This window comes from Leuresthes tenuis, unplaced genomic scaffold (genome assembly GCF_036924035.1).
Source record: "Leuresthes tenuis unplaced genomic scaffold, fLeuTen1.0.hap1 SCAF_23, whole genome shotgun sequence".
Taxonomy (NCBI): domain Eukaryota; kingdom Metazoa; phylum Chordata; class Actinopteri; order Atheriniformes; family Atherinopsidae; genus Leuresthes; species Leuresthes tenuis.
In genome coordinates, this window is record NW_027325377.1 from 7,720,032 (window position 1) to 7,744,088 (window position 24,057).

At 41.7% G+C, this 24,057-nt stretch overlaps 1 protein-coding gene across 1 annotated transcript in view; it reads left to right on the forward strand.

Moving 5' to 3' along the window:
- The window catches only part of tmtc1 (transmembrane O-mannosyltransferase targeting cadherins 1), a 67,369-nt gene that overhangs the window by 18,440 nt on the left and 24,872 nt on the right, over positions 1 to 24,057 (forward strand). The window contains exons 5-6 of the mRNA XM_072377503.1: positions 18,456 to 18,537; positions 19,005 to 19,108. Of these exons, the coding sequence (XP_072233604.1) occupies positions 18,456 to 18,537; positions 19,005 to 19,108 (186 nt within the window). The remainder of the gene's footprint in view (positions 1 to 18,455; positions 18,538 to 19,004; positions 19,109 to 24,057) is intronic.

Here is a 24,057-nt window from a genome sequence, read left to right on the forward strand (position 1 = left end):
ATTCTTATGTCATCCATTGATCACATATCACTATGTTCACATGATGCTGTTAGTAAGACAGATGTTCCTCCTGTCTGCAGAGTCCAGTTGGGAAGTCCTTTTTGTGTGTGTATAAGAACAACATGTGTGTCTCCAAGTTTCTGTTTGTGTGTGGGAGGCCTTCATGTGTGAGACTGGCTATGCTGAGGCAAACTCCAGATGTTTTGGAGCCTCCCTGTGTAGACTCGACTGGAATGTTCTGGAATGAGCCTGCTGTCACTGGGCTTGGCATGAATGTCTTTCTGTGTATTTCATCTGGCCTAGTTGATATTCTGGTTTAGTCACTGAGGGGCATGTGTCGAAATAAGGCTGGCAGGCTTCACTTTTTTCTCTTTTTACTCGGTACAAAAGAGTTCTACTCTCAGAATGAATTCAAGTCTATTGAGCGACACCTTGGAAAACGTTTTGGTCTCCTAAGAGTGTAAAAACATTTATGGAGGGGTTTTTTTATTCAAAAAGGTTGCACTGCAAATGCTGTTAATATGAAATGACTTTAGGTTATAACATAACGTTGGATCGTTGGCTTTAGAGGTATTTGCATCATAAAAAGGGTGAGTTTACTTCTTCCTTTTTTCCTGCGGTTCCTTGCAGGCAGAGCAGTGTTTTGTTGTTGGAAAAAAAATCCACTTTGGAATTCACACAAGACAACCACCAGCAGCCACACGACCTGCCTTAGGTCTTTTTTATGTTTCAGTGAGGAAACGGCATCTGGCGATCAGTCAGAATAAGATTACAGTGTAAATGGAATTTAAACATGAGGGCAAAGTTGAAGATGTCACCGGAAGGGAGGTTGGTATTACAGCATCTTTTTATTATGGGATGTTGCCAGTTTCGCATCCTTTCCTGTCCCTGTCTCCCTGTTTGGTATCCGGAGAAGATTAAACTGCTCCTAATTTAATTTGAGCCTTAATTTAAGCTCAGCAGCTGCCAGTAGATCCTCTGAACAAGCTAACTGGGTAACAGAGAGGGAGAGAATCTGGATAGCTGTCAGAGGCGAAGTATTGATTATGGAGGTCTCTGAGCGGGGGTACCAACATTCAAACAATAATATCACTGGGAGTTAACATTTGAGAGCCCGGAGGATTGAAGCATCGGTGAACCGTCTGGATTTTGTTCAACTGTCACTGCTGTTCAGGTAAGAAAACCCATTGTTACAATACGAAACATGCTCCCTGAACCACTCTTTCCCAGTTTCATTCGGATGAATCCCGATATTGTCATCTTGGAATGTGACTACCATTAGAGAAGAAAAAAAAAAAGTCTACTGATGGAAAAACCTCATTCTTTATACTCAGGTTGTCAGCTGACCTCATTTTTGGGGGATTGATGGTTGTTAAAGGTATGAGAAGTCACTCGCTACATCAATTAGTTTTCCATTAGTTGTTCAATTAGGTGAAACGTATTAATCACTGCAGTACAGCGGGAGTCTCATTCCTTCTCAAGTCCATGTGCAGACTTTCTTTCTTGGCCAGTAATCCAGTTCAGTCCAGTTTATTCGAATTCTGTTCATATCACACCTATTGATTAAAAGTAGAAGGAAATTGTCGTCTTTCTCCTGTGAGCAGTGTTCTTTCACTGTAAGCCCAGCAGGTGACTGAACTGCTACATGGCAGTGCAATCTGTTAGAGCCCTTGTTCATATCAGATGTCTGGGCTGTGACTCTGGCTGCAAATGTCTAGTTTGAAAACAAGAGACGGTAAATCTTAATCATCTATAATTTGCATGTGTGAATAAAGGTATTTTCAGCGTGCTGAGTGTGTGTTCAATCACAGGTAATGATGAATGATGAATATGGAGAAAGCTAGATAGATGGCAGGAAGGCTAGAGGGACAACATTTGTTTTTACAGCTTAATTGAGCATCTGCTCCATGTTCCTCCCAGATATGGATGATTGGTGACGGGGGAGGCAGAGAGTACATTCTGCTACTCTCGGGGCTTTATCTACTTCTGCCTGACAGATTTATCCATTTTTTTCTCCCAAACCTCAGTTGCAGTTCCTGCACATATTCAACCCCTCTGTGGCTTGGGTGCTTTATGAATCTGCTGGGCACTCGGTGTCACAGCAAAACATGTAACAGGCACATTTTCCCAGTGTAGCAGTGTCACAATGTAGCCAAGAACCTGTCAAAAGGTGGTGTTGGTGTTTCAGATATCTGTAATAGCTATAATATCTAACTCTGCGCATGTCTGTTTCCGGACTGAGACTATGCTGAATATATACTTGTTGGATAAATGATAAGGCTGGAATTTGAGATATCCTTGCATCATTTGGCCCAGAGAGTAAATGCAGAAAACATCGGTCCTTTACCGAACGCTTCTCTACCCACAAACCCTTCAGATGGACGGCTACTTCAGGTGTTGTCATGAAAAAAGACTCTTTGCATGAAAGTTGTGGGTAAACAGTGCCAGTCAAGGTGTTGTGCGTGCATCCCACTCACCATCACAGACAGAACACGCCAATCATGGATTCTGATATCAGACACCTCTCTGGTTTTCATATATTACACGCTTTTCCTTTTCTCTTCATGTGGTAGCGATGGTAGAGAGCAATAAAAAGAGATGACATCAAAGCTAGTTCCCTGCCTGAAATTCAAGTGGGGACTTTATATGAAAGGTGTCATTTTCAAGGAGTATTCCCATATCTGAGAACGTGTGTTCTGCTAGGTTGCCCCCAGAGCTGCTGCAGTAAACCAACATTAGAAATTCAGCTCAGTGTTGAACCTTTTTCTCGAGGTATTATTATTTTCTTTTTACAGTAACCGCTTTTAGTCCCCTTGGTTCGGCGACAAATAGGGAATGTCTTAAGTTCTGTTTGAAGAACTTAATACATTAATCTTTGAGCATAGCAAAGAAACTCATTTCTACAAGATTTGTAAGCGAGTCAGCTTACTGACGGACAAGAATCGGCTCAGCGTTACCTCAAAGCCTGTCCAACGGTCTGGCAAAGAGTGGAGATCAACCGGGGGAATGTGAGCTGTTAGGCTGACGTGCAGATGAACCACAGCTGTGTGTAGAGAGCCTGCCAGAGAACACACACACACACACACACGCACACACACACATACGCAGGCTTGCAGGACATGGAAGCCCCAGAGGCTGATAAGCTCATGACAAAGTGCGAATATGACCTCTTTGAAATGTGTTAAACCTTTGTACGCTTTAGCTCCTGTGTAATTTCAGATTATGAGGAAATATGGTGGTAAACTCAGGAATCCCTGTCAGTGCTTGGTAATTAAATCTGCTTTGGCAGGAGAGTAGCACTTGTGACGCTACACACTGCATTTTTGACATTCATATTTGATATTGAGTAAGTTTTTGTATCCATGCTGTGGCGCCAATGTTTACAGAGGCTTCGATAGGCAAATGTTGAAGGCTGAGTTACAACAGTAATAACCTGAGCCAGAAATAGCCTGCGGATCATTAGTATGCTAATTATTTCAGCGGGAGGACCTCATCAGGTCCTTTAACTACAACGCATAGATAGTTATGCAATTTAATGTGTTTAATGTGGAGATAACTCATAGCGAGGGTATTTTTGACTGTGGAACACCACGATTGCTAAAAAAAAACTTTGCATCCACCTCAACCGACTTGGAACGAGAGGACAGTGCAGAAACACGAGTATGTGACAACAATAATATCATATACCAATATACGTGGAGAGGAAAGAGAGCAGAGGGAGGAGAGGTGCATCATAGGAAGCCCCCCAGCAGACTAGGCCTATAGCAGCATAACTATTTGATGTTTCAGAGTCACCAGAGACATCCCTAACTGTAAACTTGATTAAAAAGGAACGTTTTAAGCCTAATCTTAAAGATAGAGAGGGTGTCTGCTTCCCAAACTGGCAGCTGGTTCTGGGGGCCTGATAACAGAAGGCTCTGCCTCCCATTCTACTAAGTAAGCCTGCAGCCAGAGAGAAGTGCTCTGTTAGGAAGATATCGAACTATGCGATCTTTAAGATATGATGGAGCTCGGTCATTAAGACCCATCAAAATCCTTTTTTTCTCCTATCTTAGAGTACATGGGCAATAATGAAGACATCAGGGAGATGTAAGGTGTTTTGTTTTTAAATGTGTGAAAACTAATTGGGTTAGAGGGGAAATGTGCTGCGGCTCTAAGCTCCTCTTCCTTCTCCCGCTGTCTCTACTTTGATGCCTGCTCATTACTTATGAGAATGGTTCTCTGTCTTCTTTTGATCTTCAGCCAGAATTACCCAAGGTAACGTTCTCGCTCACATATTTTCTGTGCTGAAAATGCCACACATTTCTCAGAGTTCTCCTACCCGGAGTACTCCTCTTTTTCTTTCTCTCTTCTTGTCTTTCCCTTACACACACACAAACTGATGAGACAAGATAGACGTTTATTGTCACAATTTAATTTGAATGAAATCGACTGCCAGATACTAAATGTAGAAATTATAAAACAACAGTATAAATGTCACAGATATGAACAAGGATCTCATTAAATATATGAATAGATATAGATAAAAGTGAACAATTACAAACATATACAAACAGATGGCACTTTGTATAAACCTTTGCACTAGTTTGGTAGTTGGGCTTAGCGAATGGAAGGCGAAGATCTCTGCTGTGGAGTTATCAGAGAAACCGCTGTGAAAGCTTACCAGATTATAGGGGAAAAAACAAGTTCTGGCCGGATGTGAATAGTCTTTGATGATGGCAGTGGCCCTCCAGGTACAGCAGGCCCTTTTGATGACCTCCAGCCTGGGAATTTAGGAGCCAGTGATCCTCTCTGCTGTCTTGAAGATTCACTAGAGAGTTTTTCTGTTTTCTACAGTGCAGCCAGATTACCACACTGTAATGCAGTAGATAATGACAGACTCTATGGCTGATCTGTAGAAGTTCACCATCAGCGTTTGTAGGAGTCATATCCTCCTCAAATACCGCAGGAAACGGAGCCATCGCAGTGACCAAGTCAAGTGCTAGCTAAAAAATAAGAGAAAAAGAAGGGGCTCAACACACACCCCTGTGGGACACTGGAGTTCAGAGTGATGGCAGAGTTGTAATCAAGGAACAGCAACTGCATATAACTGTGTCTGTAGGTGTCAGAGAAGCCTCCAAGCAGCACTGACCACCAGAAAACTCTGCTTAGGTTCTAATGCTTCTGTCATCTACAACCGCTCGGTCCAATGTCTGCTCACCAACTCGCTACCGAGAAAAGTGCAATCAGACACAACAAATCCCTACAGCATTTGGGCAAAAGCAGATTCACATCAAGAAGTGGGAGTCAGACTGAAGAAGACATGAGAAGCAGCTCTGCTGACATAAAACTGGGGCAGACGATGACTGTGCCTGCATCTGTGGCTGATGATAGGACATGTTGTTTTTAATAGGAACCAAACCCTGAGTGTTATGGCCCAAATCTGAATTTTTAAACAGAGTGCTGTGACATGCTGTTTATCTCAGAATTTTCACAATTTCAGCTCATTATGTTTGCTTCTCACCCCACTCTCATATACTGTAACACAACAGACTTCTCAATAAAGCAGTCCTCTTTTACATGTTTCTGTTAATCAGAAGTCCCAATGAGACTGTAGCAAAATAAGACCGCACATCCACCAGCAGTCACTGATTTCACAAATGCGACTGCAGACCATGTCTGTTCTTTGATTTATTCTGTTTTTCCAAGTAAAATGACTCGAAGAAACTCCCCTGCACAGCTCACTGATATGTGGTCAAATGCTGTTTCCAAGGAAAAAAGAACTGATTCTAATGCAGTTTTTATTTCATGCAAACCATTGGGATAATGCCATGTCTTCATCAGAGTGTGGACTCTGACCTCCAGCCTTCTTTTATCCTTTGATAGTTCCGTAGCTGAGAAGCTCCTGGTCCTGTTGCATTCTGTTGGGAGATTTAACTTTTTACTAAACGCTGTTTCCACTCGGTACGTAGACGGGCAGCTGTCGGAGAACAAGCTAGTCCTCATGCTTGCACAACTGCTGGTGACTCACTTCAGCGGAAAGTGGCCACTGTTTGTCATTTGTTTCACCAAATTCACAAAAAGCTGTGTGTGTATGGTTAATGTGCGCTAACTTGATTTGCGCTCCTGTTTTTAGCCAGGAATGGATGCAGACACTCTAATGAGTCATTTGCATGTCTGATGCTGCAACGCTGCTGACTGTGGGAGAAAAGATTCAAGACATTCTGCTGCTTCAAACTGTCTCAAAAGTCATGGTACCTGTAAGTACAGCTGGATTCACTGCACGGACGTCTTCAACTTACTTGAATGATGACTTTGTCAGATGAGGCTGTGGTTATAAAATCAGGGTTTTATGAGAGCATAGCGACAGTCTGGAAATACTTGAAGTGACCATGAGTTGACTTGTCTTAACACAGTTTATGATGCGTTTTCCAAACAGAGAAATATGTGAAGGAGAGCAGCTTCATTGGGATTTCAGCTGTAGAATATACACTTGCACTTTACTGTTTTTAATGAGAGATGGAACTTGTACATGTATGAATATGCATGCACAGAGCGCTCGGTTCCATTTGAGTCTAATGCAGGAGTGATTCATTGTTCGTGTTAGTCCAGCTTTGAGAAGCTTGATTTTGTATGATTTTGATAGAACTAACATGTTAACATGTACTTCAAAAGTCCTGTTTTATGTATGCAAATATCCATTGTTTTTACAAGTGTAATGTAAAGGTTCCTGATGAAAGTGGCTGCAAAGAAGAAGTACAATTTTATTAAATGTGAAACTGAGACGCTCATTAATGAAGCAGAGAAAATGGGACCGTTTTATCTGGTGTATGAGTTCTGTAATCATGACCAGAGCAAAAAGGCAAAAATCCCACAAACAAATGGTGAAATGTGAAATTAAATTTGGTCACGTTTTTCTCTTTCCTCTTCACCATAGGCTCATCGGACGTAATCTGCTCCAAGAACGTGTGTGTTCATGGTCTGCAGACGGCACACATTCTTCCTTTAGAAACAGCAGTTTGTGTCGAGGAAAACGTGTATTCATGTTTTTTATGTGTGCATCGTTTCTGCTTGTGGTTCTGGGGTTTGTTCACAGACTATAAGTGACAGGAGAAATGCAAAAAGAGGAAGCAGCTCGTATGACGCATCACCGCAATGCATCTGCATAAACCGTGTTGTCTCAAATCTCATTTGAGATATAAAGCGTTAGATTCTTGGGCTTAGAAATGAAACCTCTTCCTCTTGTCTTGTCATATTTTTCTGGGGGTCTTTCAGTCAACAAAGAGTTAATTAAACTCATTCAGCTGTGTTTTGAATAGATGCTTAACAGTGGTGTGGCGCCCTTCCTGTGGATGTGGGTGTGTGTTGGCTTATGGAGGATGCTCATCATTTTCACCATCCCTGCAGCTTATGGATTCAGGATTCAGGAGATTAGAAACAGAAAAGCAACATGTTTCAACGAGATAAAGATCATTAATGAAAGCGGAGGTTAGAAAAGACGGATTATTTTAATGGTGGAGCCAGTGCTGTTTCTGATTCTGAGCAACTGTTGCTGAGCCGTCACAAGGACAGATGAGGAGGTCTGTGTGTGTGTGTGTGTTAGAGAGAGCTTCTTGTGATTAACGTGCAGCTTCTTTGGGTATTTTGGGCTGTAGCTTTCAGGGAAAAATACTCACTCATGCACTCGAATACAGCATCCTGGTATAAACCTGAGCATCTCTGAGGTTACAAATCTGTCACTGTGCCTCCTTGTAATCCTCTCCTGGGTTTTATGCAACAAACATTTGAACTAATCTGGCAGGCTGATGAGTGTGATGGGAGGGGGTGCATTCACTTCACTGCACACATCCCTGATTATAGTGCAAAATATGGGCATCTTTTTTTTTTAAGCAGGAGAAACTATGGTGCATTCATTGTGACGCAGCGAAATATCAAACAGATCCTACTCCATAAGCCTTGGTGGGCTAAACACAGGAGAAAACTGATGATGCACACAAGGATTTACTCCTGAGTTTCTCGTGATGCTTTTATTTCCCATATAACAACATTACACTATAGATTCTGTTTGAATCAACCAGTTGGTTGTATCTAAAAAAAAATCACTCCCGAGCTCTTCCCACGCCCACCTTTCTTAAAGCCAGGTCAGCTGAACAGGTGAAGGCAACTATTTTTTCTAACCATGGACAAACCCAGAGTGACACACCCATTACCCAAGAGCCAATGCAGTGCACACACAACAGCACAGTCATGAATATATAAGACACTCTATAAGAACGTCTCTCCAATACAGACAGGTAGGACGGAGAGTGCACACTCAAAAGGTTAGTCATGGAGAAAGTGGAGACATCCCGCAGATAAAATAGATGAAAGAACGTGGAGAGGACCAAGAGGCTGCAGTGCAGATCTCTTCCATGCAAAGTCCCGGAGGTTAAAATCCCCCTGGTGGAGTGAGCCCTGAAATCTTTTGGAGGATCCAGTCCAGGGGAAACACAAGCCAGTCAATAGCCTCCCACAGCTTGTAAGACTGGCTCTGGGCGGACACTGGAAGCTCCTGGAGTGCTCTCTGAAGTGTGAGAAAAGCGCTGAGCGTGCCTTGTAGCACGACACAGCACAGCTGAGCTGCCATCTCCTTGGATTCAAGAAGTAGCCACAGAGAGAGCAGAAAAATCACTAACCCTCTTTGTGGCTGTCAGGGCCAGCAATAGAGCTCTTTTGACTGACAAACTAAGGACCTGAGGTTAAGAATCAAATGGAGCCTTAACCAGAACCAAATCCCACTGAGCAGCCAGGAAGCGTGTCACCGACATCTGTCTACACACGCTTTTCAGAAATCCTTTCACCACAGGGTAACTAAACACTAAACTGTCACCAAAGCCGTTGTGATAGGATTTGATGGCAGCAGCATAAGTTTTGACTGTGCTAAAGGCCAAATTCCTGTCCATTAACATCTGGAGTAATGCCAGTATGCAGGACAGGGTACCAGCGCTGAAATGCAATCAATTTAGATGTATAAGATGCTCTGGTCAGCTCTCATAGCCTGAATTTTGTGAGCCACATCTGGGGAGAAGCCCAGCCTCTCTCAGTGCTCCCATTTAGCAGCCAGGCCCAGAGATGCTAACCTATCATAGGGTCATTCCTGATCACTCCTCTCGCTTGAGGGAGTGTCCCCCTGCCAGGGAAGCTTCCATGGACGGCCTGACAGCAGCTGCTGCAAGCACAAAAACCATGAAAGTTTCCTGCACTCCGGAGTGATGAACATCACCGACAGCTGTTCCCCCCTCACTCGATCCAGGAGTGGAGGGATCAGTGGAATAGGCAGTGGAAGGCTGGCTGCAGTGTCCTGGGCCGTGTGCGAATGCGTTCACCCCTAGGGGGCTGTTGTTTTGTGGACTCAAAGAGAGCCGCAGATCGCATCGTGCGTTTGCTTGTGCAGCAAACAGATCAACCCTGCTCTGCCGAACCTGCTCCAAATCTGCAGAATTAGGTCGGGATGGAAGCTCCAGCTGCCTGGTCAAGGACTGCCCCTCAACATGTTCAGAATGCCAGGAATGTGTGTGTGTGCCAAACACAGCAGCTTTCTGGTTATGTTCAGCAGCCCTGCCGGTTTAACTGGGGTGCTGTCACTTAGCTGTCTGTAAGGATCAGAACATGCTGATTCTGCAGCAGCGTGTTTATGTGGAGGGAAGTGTGAGCTGGCCGCTGTCCTCCCACCACCTGTGTCAGATACGCCGAGATGAACACAGAGATGTGTGAAGCAGCTCTGCTCAGAGGCACTCTCTGATGAAAATGTGGGGATGTTTCCAGTGAGCCAAGGCGGCTGCCACTGAGGGGGAACAGACATCACGCCTTACAACCGCATGGTTGACAGGCTGTCACCAACCTTTGAGCTGTGACGCTTTGAGGCAGGGTTGTCAGAGCCTTGACTCTGGGCTGAGAGAGCTGCACCTGTACGGTGAGTGAGTTTATTTCCAATGGCCTGGGATGGGTGGAAATAAAAAAAGGGTATTGCAAAATTGATAAATAGATACCCGTCCCTCAAATCTATGGAAGTGAACCTGGTGGATGCATTCCAACACCTGTTATACTGTCAGCATGTGAAATGGACTCTCCATAATAGATTTGTTCAGCTGTGAGAGATAGAAAATGGGTCTCATTCGCCTGTTTACCTCAGCGAGGGCCGTCTTATGTCACCGCTACGTCAATACATTGCAATGTAATAACAGTGGTTAGACTGGGTGAAAGGTTTTTCCCCACAATAACAACTATTTCATCCTAAGTATTGATATAATACCTCATATGAACAACCAAAGTCCATGTTAAATTTATAAGCCATACAAGTCATTTTCATCCGAACCTTACAATAGAATTTGTTGTTAATAGCAAAGCAAGAGCAAAATAGTTGTGACTTTGACATTTGAAGCTGGAAGGAGATGAAAAGGAGGCTGAATATTTCTACTCTGAGCTGGCAGTGTGATGTAGAAATCCACATCAAATAAACTGATTAAGTGATTATCCTTTGTAACTGGAAACAAAACTAAGTCTAGATTTCCTTTTTTTTCTTCTGTTTTGGGGTCGACTTCAGACACCCAAATAAATTCTCTCAAGCACAGAAAAAGTATGTCCCCTGTCAGGTAAATGACTTGCATCAGGAATTCCAGACTTCAGCTTTGAACTACTTGAGTTCCCTTCATTCAGGTTAGATCTGATTTCAGTCCCAGAAGTTGCACCAAGAATTCATCATTTATTTTTCTTAAGAATTCTGCCACCATCATCTCAAAGTGATGTGGGTGACTTTGGTAACTTTAACACCAGAAAAACTTGTGAATGGATAACCATCAACACCTGGAGGTTTTGGTTAGAGACAGCGTATCAAACATGACACCCATTGAATTCCTGTTCTCCCTTTTTGGTGCTTCCAGTTTGTCATTTGGCCACAGCCATCCTGAGTTTTTCGGAAGCAGAAGTGATGTGTAAACAATGGACTAGTACCGGCAAAATAAAAGAGAAAAATGTGTTCACATAGAATCCTCGTAAAAGGATGGAATATTTCAGTTTGCCTTACAGCTTCTGATTTTCTGCTGTGTGGAACAAATTCAAAGACGGGGAGTGACGCGGTCCAGTAAACACAACAGATTTGTTTGCACACCTGTGTTTAGATAAGAGCTTTGCACGCTCTGATTCTCTCAAGCATCTTCATCTTTTCCTTCACCAACTCATCACAACCCATCTTCCAGCTGAGCTCACATCAGTTGATACTCGGACGGACAAAAGTATTAAAGAATCTTTAGTTAAACCTTCTGAAACATGCTGGTGTCGGTGGGTTTTCCTGTTAATCATGTCACACTGGCCTTAAAGGCCCTTTTTTTACAAGTTACCGCAGTAACCTGAGAAGTTGGTGTACATCGTGCTCATTACCGAAGCTGTTAGCGGTTGCTACTGCTAATTATGTCTCAGATACTTCCTTTCCTTTCTGTCCTCCTGTGTGGCCTTTGAAGATGTAGGGATCTCGCAGTAGTTTGCATTAATGCAGTGAGTGAATGTATTTGAGAGTTTACAGCTCACACTAATGCAAAGTTGATAAACCACCATCGGCCTTATCGGGGCAACAAAGTTGCATAGTTGTGTTGTTGAATTAAGTTTAAATGTAGCACACAGTTTGTATACTGAAAAGATGGGGATTTTTAAATGAGAGACTGTTGTCAAGCAGGAAATAAAAAGGGAGCGAATGATTGATGCGTGCAGTTATATTGTGATATGACACGAGACGCTGGGGTTCATCAATTTTTAACAGGTGAGTCATAATAAAATCAAAATGAAAGGAGTGATCAAGCCAGTAAAAGTTCTCAAGTCTGGAATAATTATGTCTTATATAATTGTGTAAATTATCAGGTCTTATATGATTATGTCAGATACTGTCACAGACTCATAGGGTGTAAAATGTCAGCTAAGGAAAACAGAAATGAAAGCACACAATCAAAACAGGATGCATCTGTGGGCATCGTTCACGAAAATGACTCCTGAAAGAATTTGAAACATCTGGCACAGCTGTACTGGTCATTTTGTCAGTTGTGTTGCAACCCTGGAACCAACCCTGGCGCGCGCTCCTCTGTCCTTTTGCCCGGATAGAAATTTTATCTCGCAAATTGTAGATCAGAGATTGAGTGTGTCCAGCGGAATATGGGAAGGCAGAGTCAACATGTTCCAGCCACTGTGTCTGGGTGAGTGTAAATAACTCAAAGAAGAGGAAATGCCACTCTGAGGAATGTGCAGAATCTCAGCTTTACGGTTTCAAAGAAGCTGCACTTTTGCAAACACGGAGATGCTGACCAGCCAGAGCTACTCAACTCGACTCCCAAATAAGATGCTATCACACACCAGGTGTGTGTGGATTCTACACACTCCTGCATAACACCACATTCTTTTTATTGTGGGTGAGGAGTTGTTTTTTTGAAAATAGTCACATTCACTTTTCTGTCTTACTTTTACCCTCCTCCCTTCTTTAGGACACAGATCCATCTACTCCATTCATCCTTAGCAGTTGCCATGGTCACAGTTGCCATGGTGAATTAGCATCCTGTTATGCAGATGCACAAATTCGTCTTTCTTATTGTTCTTCAGGAAACTTTGAGGCTGGGGTCTGAAGACTCCAACAACATCCGTCTCTTCCTTTCTCCGTACCCCCTCTCACTCACAGCTGCATTCACCCAGACTAGAAAAGGTGCATTCATGTCACAGCTGCCATAAGCTCACAACTTTCCATCAGTCGCGCTACCAAAACACGACTGTTGAATGAGCCTCCCCATTGTAATATAGAACCATTATTCCCAATAGTTTCAAATGCTGGAAAAGTGAGGTTAAAGGTTTCTGTTTGTACGGATACCGTCATACCTGTTCTCCTACCAGCTGGTGAACGTTTTGTGTATCTGAAGTAATTAAAAATCCCCAAAATTAGAATATTATCCTGGCAAACATCCACTTCTGCATAACACGAATAGAGACAGTTTAAACACTTTAGGAGTGTTGCATGTTGTAAAGCGTCATTGGGACGTTGCTCACAGCTGGTCCAGTGGGATAGCAGCCGTGAACCAGTGACAGGATGCTGGAGGCATCTGCTGCAGCTCCAAGTCGTGAGTCTCAAGCAGCACAGGGCGCCGTCAGAGGTCTCGGAAGGCATAGATTTTACAAATGCGTAGCTGAGACGATGTCAAATCCTAAAGAGAATCTTTAAATACTGGCATCACGTTGCGCTTTCCGGCCCAACTCTTTGATGGGATGACAAGATTTGATGTCTGATATCTCAAATGGTACACCGGTTGCATTTAGCACTACAGGGGGTAGCTGCATCTTCAACCACAGCTTTGAAATCTTTTGGACAGTCGCAGGTTGAATGCAAACTTGCTGCTGTTGCCAGTGTGCACAGCTAACATTTAGTGGATTCAGAGGTTTGCATTTAGATACTGATCATGAGTTTTAAGCAGTCATTAAAAACAGTTAGGAGCCATTCTTGTCTGCTGGAGACAGACTCCTCTTTGTTATTGTACCTCTCCCCACAACAAACCGCAGCAGAGCAGACGGCGCAAATACTTTGTCAAAGACGGATCAAGAGAAGGAAAAGGGAGGGCATGTGTGATACACAGTGACGGTGTGTAGAATTCTTATGAGAGCTCTTCTCTTGCTGTTTCCACAAAGCTTCGAAAGCTCAGCATAAAGGGAATTTCTCCAAGTGACGGGCTGTTGACTGGATTCTTCATGCTGTCCTTTCTCTACATATCTGTCTCAACTAATTCTCATGCTGCCTTTTTCCCTGCAGTCAGAGCTGCTTCTTTAGTTTCTACCTCAAACTAAACAATAAGAGGTTGTGGGAGAGGAGTTTTTCTGGAAGAAAGGACCGACAGTGGCTGGATGAGTTTTTAAAAAAGCCTCGAGGTATGGCAACATTGAAGGGCTTTTAAGGAGAGCCGACGTGTAAATGATACTGACCAATGGAAGTTTATTCGTAATGCTGAGGGCTCAACAAAAGTCAAGATTTCAAGCTGCCAGTTCATCACATTATGATCAATCGGTAAAGTTTTCAACCACTGTGGACACTTTATTTTATTTTTTATTTTATTTTGACGTTTTTCTACCTCTGTCAAACTCCCACATGCAGTTCAAGACCACCAGTGTGTTCATCCATGACGCTGCACTTTTTGACTGCCCTGCTTTTTCTGTGGCTGTTGTACTTCAAGTTCACTTGTCCCCCCCGACCACACAGACCTCATGATATAAGGAATCGCTCAGCTTCCTGTTGTGTACTCATAAAGCAACAGATGTGGCTTTGTAAAAGCGTGGAAGTCACACAGTTGGCCGGTCACTCTAGGAGTGAATTATGAATTTGGAGCGCGTGATGAGCAGCATCTGTTTGTCCCCCAGATTGAATCCTTAAATTCATGCTTTTGGTAAAGGTTTCACTGGTCATGGCTTCTGAAATTTGAGCATTTTTAGGATTGATTACAGGATATGCTGAACATTTGCTTTTTGTCAGAGAAAACAAGGCTTTTGATGCTAAACTGTGAATAGGGACAGAATGCAATGATTTATGAGTCTCATAAACAATATTCTAGTCCCGATAGGAAATAGGAAACCCATTGAAGGTTGTAAATTAGATGCTATTTTGTAAAAAAAACAAGCTCAAGCTCCTCTTGAATTGATGGCAGCAACACATCTTAAAAAAAGTTGATACAGGTCCATGCTTGCTACTGTGTAGCATCCCCTCTTCTTTTAACAACACTGTAAACATCTGGGACCGGGTTCTGAACCCATTCTTGTCTGATGTAGGATTCTGGCTGCTCAACAGTCCAGTCTTTGTTGTATTTTTTGTTTCATGATGCTCCAAATGTTTTCAGCGAGTGAAAGGTCTGGACTGCAGGCAGGCATCCCAAATTTTTTTTTATAAATTTGTCAGACCACAGAACTGTTTTCCACCTTGTCTCAGTCCATTTTAAATGAGCTTTGGTCCAAGAACGGCATCATGTTCAGCTTTAACCCATGTTTTTGGATGGCTCGGTGAACTGTGTTCACAGACCATGATTTCTCGGGAGTAATGCCTCTCTAAGGTGCACTTTTGACATCCAGTCATATTACTGAGCTGTTGTTAATTAGCCTGATTGGTTGCAACAGGTTCCTCCAGCGGTTTCTTTTCAGTACCGCTTACTTTTCAGCTTTTTGTTGCCCCCGTCCCATCTTTTCTAATGCACTTTGCTGCTGTCAAAGTAAATATTTTTCATCATATAGTATGATTGCGTTCTGTTTTTATTTGCATTTTTACATAACATCCCACCTTTTCTAGAACCGGGGCTTGTAGATGTCCCAGTTTGAAAATTCTATTTTTTGACATCTTAGAGACAGAGCTTATAATGTAGGAAATGATTAGTTAATTAAGTCATTTGTAGGGTAACAGCAGCTGTTGGAGATGATACTGCAGTTACTCAGTTTTAATTTTGTCGGAAGATGTAATCAGTCCTGCTGCTCGTCAGTCCTCCCTGCTGTTGCAACTCAGCCCCCAGTCCCTGTTTTTATCTGAGAATCCAAATTTAGCCTCCACTAAAAACCAGACAACTTTCTGCTGCAGGGTTCTTTAACACACAGTACGCACTTGAACTCTTTTATAATATTTTGGAACCGCTGGAAAAAGCTCCTCCATATCGAGGACTGCTACACTTTATGTCACTCATCTGCTAGTTTATTGCTTGATATACTTTTAGATATCAGTTATAAAATTAACAAAAAATAAACAAATAATCATTAAGATCCAATAAAAGTTGTACACCATCCTCTGGAACAGATCTATAATTTTGAAACATTTTATTGACTGTAGCGAGAAGACAGGAAAATAGTCGTTAGCAAGAAATAGGAAGACGCCTTGCTGGTTCCAGGGTTCCTGTACTATGAAATAGGTTCAATATATCTGGGGTGTCTTTTGGTGACCTTGTTTATCTAACCCTAATAATGGGGCTACGATGCTGGTTATGAATTTGGTAAGTCCACCCAAGTTTTCCCATCCTGGATATGCGCACCTCCATGTAAAACAGGTGGAGCTGGCATCTGGTGACCAATCAAATTCTATAACTCTAACAGAAAAGCAGCAGCTGCTGCAGCCAAAGAAGGAAGGAAAGCCGACAAAAAATAAAGAGTGAGAGAAAAGGCTGACTGTGTGAGTGCATAATTCAATAAGCTGATCAATATGACTGCCATGTCATTAAAGCACGAGTAGAGCTGATCATTATGGGATTTATTATGTGAAGTATGTGAGAAGGTCTTATTCTGATCTTTAAACCAAATAGACCAAATGAACAAATATAAAAACTAGTTATCGACCGATACGATTTTTTAAGGCCGATACCGATTATTTTGACATCAGTCTTAACCGATCCCTGATATGTGCTGCCGATATTGTTTTTTCTCCCTCCATTTACATGATAAAAATGACACAATGATAAGAAATATTACACAAGTCTCCATTTAAACAAAAAAAGAAACATTTATTAACAAAACATCCAAAACATATTAACAGTAGCAAACAATGTAGAACATTTAAATATATAGCAACAGAAAAAAACAATCTTAACACTTAAATGTTCATGCACTTAACATAGCAGCATGAGGTCTTTGTAGTGCAAATTACCTTCCTAAGAAGATTTGTTAACAATAGTACAACAAAAAATAAATAAATAAAAAGAAAGAAGGAAATGTGAACAATCTGAACCTGAGAGTTTTTCACACCAGGTCATTGTTGTGCAAATGACCTTCCTGAGAAGATCTGTTAACAGTAATACAAGAAATGTGAAGAATCGCTAATTAATTGATCGGCGAGTGCACGCATGTATCGGCCTGACGTATCAGTCGACCTCACAATTCACAAACAATTCACAATACTTGGTGGGTTCTTGATATTTAAAATCTCTTTTCCAAGAGAGTCCTGGCCAAGATAGGCAGCAGCTCAGGTGAGCAACAATAAACCCAACAATACATATCCACTGAACGCAAAATATCCACGTAGCTATCATAAAAAGGTAATAATAAGTTAAAATTATACAAGTTTAAGGCACCGAATCCTCAGAAATGTAACACAGCAGTCATCACAGGCCAAATTGGGACAGAACGGTCAAATATAACATTTACAACCACACATATCTGTTTCTAATATAAATTTTATTTAGTGACACTAGCTCTTTAAGATTCAATTGAATTTAGTACATTTCTGAAGGATATAAGTCTGTGAATAAGTTGGGAGCACACCTGGAATAGTTTTATAATTAAGAATATGCCAATGTCTGAGTCCGAAGTAGGAGGACGAAGCAGACCATCCAACATGAGCATGCTGTGTGCGCAGTGGTGTGTGAGGGATTTTAAGGTTTGGGATGACCCTCAGAGCTCAACAGCAGATGGTATCCAATGCATGAATAACGTCACCATAACTGAGTCAACAAGTCTTTGTTTTGGCAGGACTTGATTCTTTAAAAAACTGTTTTAACCTTTTTTTTTTTTTTTAAACCAGTTGTATGTGAGATTTGAAAGGTTTTTCCTAAGTTCCTTAGAAATGTATTTTGACAGTGACTCAATGGCCAGTTTTGTTTCGTTGGCATTCAAAACAAGTCTTAAATCGCACAAAAGTTTGCTCGACAGTATGAAAAACTTGCTGTAGTTGAAACAGAGCCTGATTGGGAGCAGTGAATTAGGACATCACAGTATCCTCAGCATCAAAATGGAATTTGGCATTAAACACTTCATGACAAAAGCTTTATGGAATTCTTCCATTATGTTTGTGTCGCATTAAAGCTCTACAGCCGTAGGTTCGGCAACACAGCTTCACACGTAGAAAACAACATGATGCTTCCAGACAAAACGAGGGGCAATTTTCCTCACTTCTCTGCCTTCATGTTAGTTCCAGTTGGATTCGCCTTTGCAAGTCCAGTTGTTTTAGTTTCCTTATGTCTTTTGCTGCTCTCTACCTGCTCTCCTCTGGGAATTGCTTTTTATACATAGTTAAGCTTTGCAGTGCCACTCTCAGTTGTATCAAGTCAAATCATTTATTTTTCAGGCTGCTCAATTAACAATATAGTGGCAGGTAGTATGCATCATTCTGTCTCTATGCTGTTCAAAAGCTCCACCCTCATTCAGCTTGTCATGTTTGACTCGGACAGCTGCTGCTGCACCATTCTGCTGCAAAGCAGTGGCTCCGTTCTTATTGTCTCTGCATACAGCATGACGCAATCTTTCTCTGTGAGCATCTACATTTTAGAAAGCATCAAGTTTAAAAAAGACAGATGTAGAAGCAACCGTGGCGTCTTCTCTGACAGCAGCAAGAACCTTCAACACTTCCTGGTTAATGTGACCGTGCCGAGTGTGGCTTTAATTTATTAACACACTGTACGGTACCTGTTGAAGTCAGCAATAAAGGATGCCATCTAAATGACTTTCTGTTGTTTGTTCCGCAGTCACTTGTCTGGCTCCAGAGGCAGGGACCTTCTCCACATCTGTACCCCCCTCATTAAACGAGCTTGCCTCATCTCTGGCTATGTGAGTATTTCTTCTTATTTTTGGAAGTCTTACGCTGAGGTTTCTACCCTTTTTAGTAAGATGACTACTGAGGTCGTGAAGGCATCACTGAGGGTCGTTTTTAAGCAAAACTTGAATATATTCAGTAGGTTATGAGATATATATTATATACTTATATATACTTATTATATACTATATATATATATAATATACTATATATATATTATAGGTATATTTTTTAAATGTTTTGTCATTCATAATTTTTTTTTTCTGAAAATATGGCCACATAATGCAGTGGAGAAAGAGAACATCTTTGGCAGTGTTTCTTTTTAGTACCATCACACGTCCCATTTTGAACAAGCTCGTCTCACCTTCACCTTAACTGTACTTTTTGGTGCATGCTAGGATGCGGTTAACTTTGTCTCACAGCATGCTGTCAGTACTCCTCTGCCTGGATTGCTCAGATTCTTCCCCTGCCTGCCTTCCAGGTGGTCGTTATCATGTCTGTCAGGCTGTGGCTGATGGGCGGATCCATGCCTCTTTTTTCTGAGCAGGACAACCCTGCCTCCTTCTCACCTCATTTACTTACCAGGTTAGTTACACCCTGACAGCCACTCTCATATGCATGAAAATAATTAAAAAGTGTTTTGTTGTTGTTGTTTTGTTTTTTATTAAAATAACATCTTTTCAATTAGTTTGATACATTGATAATATTGTGAACTGAGCCATAATTATTCAATAGCATTTCTGTGTCTGCACATCTACTGATGTCTTAATAATTACTCTATTTTATATACAATAATGGTATGTAGTAATTCTATATAACTGGGTTGGTCTGTTATTCAATTCAATTGGATTCAATTAAATAATACTTGGTAAATTGTATTGGTGCAGTATAAATTATTGTTAAAGATGGATAACAAAATGAAAATAATAAAAATCATCTGACAAAGATTTAGAAAGTGTAGCAGAGATAGTTGTGGTAGAAATCTTCAGAGATTACCGGGAATGGATTGGAGTGTTGTTTTTGTAGCTTGGCAACAACTCACCTGTTGATGTCAAACAGGACATCGGCAGGTAACACGAGTGAACTCTCATACATACAACATAGACAGGAACTCACAGCCAACAGTTCAATATCTGGGGTGAAGAGATGCTCCTTCTCGGTGACATGTCCAGGATTACATCATCTGTTGCTAACAAGCACTGCAATCTTGCTCCTTTACTATTACCTCTCTGTCTGGAGTCTCTGTCTGCCTATAATGTTAAAGCTGAGTAGAGAGGTGTTAGAGCTGCTCTTGCAGCCATGTGTCAGTGAAATTGATATTGCCTTCCTGTTACTCCAGCTGCATCCTCAGTACTGCTCCAAGCTTGACCATTTTATCCGCCAGTGACCTCACACTTCATGATGATCAAGGGAAGAAATGATTTATACGGCCTCCTACTTAGCAAAATAGCCAAGCATTTTTAGTTGTTGTACACTTAAACTTATTGGGCTCTGTGATGATTCTAGTAGGTGAAGGATGTAGTGCTGCATTTACATCTTCTAGCAGTCTTTAGGAAGATACTTTGCGTCATAGCCTTGGCAAACCAAGGATCCAGTGTATCCATGTTCTTCCATCTCACGTCCGCTGCCCTCTTTTTCGGATTATCATGCCTATGTAAAGGGGCTCGGTACCCATTCTCGGATGGTGGGGATGATGATGTATCCTCCCTGACCTGTCGTCCTGGTCCCCCCTTGTGATGAAATAAAATTAGATGAAATTTTTTTTTTTTACTACAGACCAGTTGCGCTAACATCCCACATCATGAAAGTCCTTGAGAGACTGTCATTGGCTCACCTCACAAGGCAAGTGACGCACTACAGTTTGCTTATCATCCCAGGGTTGGTGTTGAAGATGCCATCATCTCCTTTCTTCAGCGAGCCAACTCTCATCTGACAAAGTACCCACTTAATCCAGGGTCATGGGGGAGCTAGAGTTTATCCCAGCTGCCATTGTGTGAGAGGCAGGATAAGCCCTGGATGGGTCGCCAGCTCATCACAGACAAACAACCATGCATGCTCACACTCAGGCCTAGGGTACATTTACAATCCTCAGTTAAGAAGCTGCAGAAAATACAAGTGGATGCCTCCACGACTACCTCACAAACAGGCCACAGTTTGTGAGACTGAAGGTTTGTGTGTCTGAGAATGTGGTCAGCACCACAGGAAAACCACCGTTTCTCTTTACTCTGACATCTCAGACTTCCAGTACAAATCAGAGTCCTGTCATCTTCAAAAATACTCAGATGACTCTGCAGCTGTTGGGAGTGTCAGTGATGGACAAGAAGCTGAGTATAGGGAACTGATCAGTCACTTTGTGGCACAATGTGGGAACAGTCACCTCATCTTGAATCAAAACAACCATAAGGATATTATTACAGATTTTAGGAAGATCAACAATAAGCCAAACACTATCTCCATCCTAGGAGAACAGGTGGATGTAGTTGAGGAAGATTATTACCTGGAAGTCTACACCAACAGCAGACTACACTAGAAATGCAATGCAACACTGAGGCTGTCTTCAAGAAGGGACAGAACAGACTATACAGACTGTTTAGGAAGCTTGAGTCCTTCAGTGCCTTCACCAGGGTGTTGCACATCTTCTATAAGTCTGTGGTGGAGAGAACAATCTGCTTTGCAGCCATCCATGGGGGGAGCAGCATCAGAGCCAGTGACTCAAAGAAACTGCACAAACTGATAAAGAAGGCTGGCTCTCTGCTGGGGATTGACCTGGAGCCCCCCAGCAATGAGCATACCCAACAGTGTATGGTGATCAATGGGAAAAAAAGTAAAACTGCTTTAGCTCTGTCAAGTTGGATGGGTTCTGCTGGTGTACAGCAATCTTTAAGTCATGCCGCAAATCCTCAAATTGTTGGATTGAGGTCTGGGTTTCGACAAGGCCATTCCAACACATACAATCATTTCCACTTAAACCACTGGAGTATTTTTTGACAGTTTGCTGAAGGTCATTGTTCGACTGGAAGGTGAACCATCCTCTCAGTTTAAAATCTCTGGAAGACAGAAGGTTTTCCGCAGGTATTTCCCTGTTTTATCATCATCTATCGTTCCCTCAATTCAATTCAATTCAATTTTATTTATATAGCACCAGATTACAACAATTGTCATCTCAAGGCACTTAAATAATATAGTCCAATTCAAGCCAATTGGAATTCAATTAATTGTAATCATAATCCAATTCATTCATGTAGAGCCAATTCAAAAAATAATATCCTAGCTAAGGAAACCAACAGATTGCACCGAAACTTGTCTTCAGTCCAATCTCCCGTCCTGAGCGTGCCTGTGGCAACTGTGGAAAGGAACAACTCCCTTTTAACAGGAAGAAACCTCTGGCAGAACCAGACTCAGGAAGGGTGGCCATCCGCCTCGACCAGCTGGGGTTTGAGAAGACAGAAAAGAGGGGGGAAAAACACCATAACGCTATTCAAAGGATACCTGTTGGAACAGGGAAACACAAGTTAATAACCACAATAATGTCACATGTACTTAATATCATTTGAAAAATGAAACAGGGGGAAAAAGAGAGCAAAGTGAGGAAAGGTGTGACAGATCAGGTCCCCCAGCAGTCTCAGCCTATAGCAGCTTAACTATGGGATGTTTCAGGATTACCTGAGCCATCCCTAACTATAAGCTTTATCAAAAAGGAAAGTTTTAAGCCTAATCTTAAAAGTGGAAAGAGTGTCTGCTTCCCGGACATTCCCTCAATTCTGACCAGTTTCCCAGTCCCTGCTGATGAAAAACATTCCCATGCTTCACTGTTAGCATCATGCCTTTGGGGTGATGAGAGGTGCTGGGTTTGTACAGGAGTTTTCCTTAATGGTTCAAAAACTTCTATTTTATTCTCATCTGAAGTATAAACTTTTTGCCATTTTCCAAAGGAATGGTTATTGGTCGCCCGAGCAAACCCTAACTATAAGCTTTATTAAAAAGATATTTAAGCCTAACCTCCAAAGTAGAGACGGTGTCTGTGTCCTGAACCCAAACTGGTGGCTGGTTCCACAAGAGAGGGGCCTGACAACAGCTTTGCCTCCCATTCTACTTTTAGAAACTATATGAATCACTTGCAGTCTGAGAGTGAAGTGCTTTGTTGGAAAAATATCAAAGTCTAAGATCTTTAAGATATGATGGAGCTCGGTCATTAAGAGCTTTATATGTGAGGAGAGAATTTTTCATTTCTATTCTGAATTTAACAGGGAGCCGGTGAAGCTAAAACTTAAAAGAAATATGATCTCTCCTCCTTATTCCCATCAGAGCTCTGGCTGCAGCATTTTGGATAAGCGAGAGGCTTTTCACTGAATTTTCTGGACAGCCCAATAATAAGGAGTTATAGTAGTCCAATCTTGAGCTAACAAATTCATGGACCAGTTTTTCCGAATGACTCTGAGACAGGATAATCCTGATTTTGGTAATATTACGAAGGTGAAAGAAGGCAGTCCTAGAAACCTGTTTTATATGGGAGTCAAAGGACAGATCGTGGTAAAAAATAATAATAATAATTATAAAATTATTTTTAATTATAAAAATAATTAAGTTTCCTTAATGTTGTACTGGAAGTCAAAGTAATGCCATCTAGAGTAACTATATAGCTAGACAGTTTCTTCCTGAAGCACTCTGACACTTTACCATCTGTTATGATGAGTTACCATGCCAACGGAAAAAGGGTTAACTAATACCTGGAGTAAAACCTCATATCCAGGATGAGTTGAAGATAAAACGCACTGGATTTTGGGCAGGAGGTAGACTGAGAGGATATGGTTTAAAATAACTCCACCTCTTTCTCAATGTCATGAGGAATTTGAAATCGCTAGCAAAAATTTTACAACTTTGGAAAGCTCATCGGAACACAGCAGAAACATCAAGATGACAGTAATCGCTGGCTGCAGGAGCAATGAGAGTCAAAAATGATAAAACATGTTCTCAGTAAGCTGTGATTTCCAGAAACTGTGACGCACCACAGCCTGTGGGATAGTGTCATTCCATTATATTCTGTTGTAGTGGCCTCCAGGACTGCCCACTGTATACGTTTCAAATAATCTTCTGTTGAATCAGTTCAGTTTGATTTAACTGTCATTTGTCTTGCACAGTTCACAACAAGAAGTCATCTCAGGGCACTTTACAAAAAAAACACATCAGTTCAACATCAGCACCTCTCAATTCTAGATAAAGGTTTGCTTATTCCTGCGTCTTGGTCCCTCTGTCACCCATGTGTCTTTGCCTCTCTCTCTGACCCTGTCTTGGCTTTTTCAGTGGAAGCATGCAGATCAATACAGCAGAAAGCCAAGGCAAAAGGGGAACTCAAAAGATCCAGTCAAAGCATAGCATGATTCAGGCTTTTAATATTCATTTGATTATGAAGTGGCACAATTTTATTTATTTGGACTAAGTGTCAGATTCGAAAAACAGTTAATCTTGGACAATCTCCTTTTCATTTGATCCTCAAGTGATGAAGTGAACACTTGGGTAAAGTAGAATATAAGGAT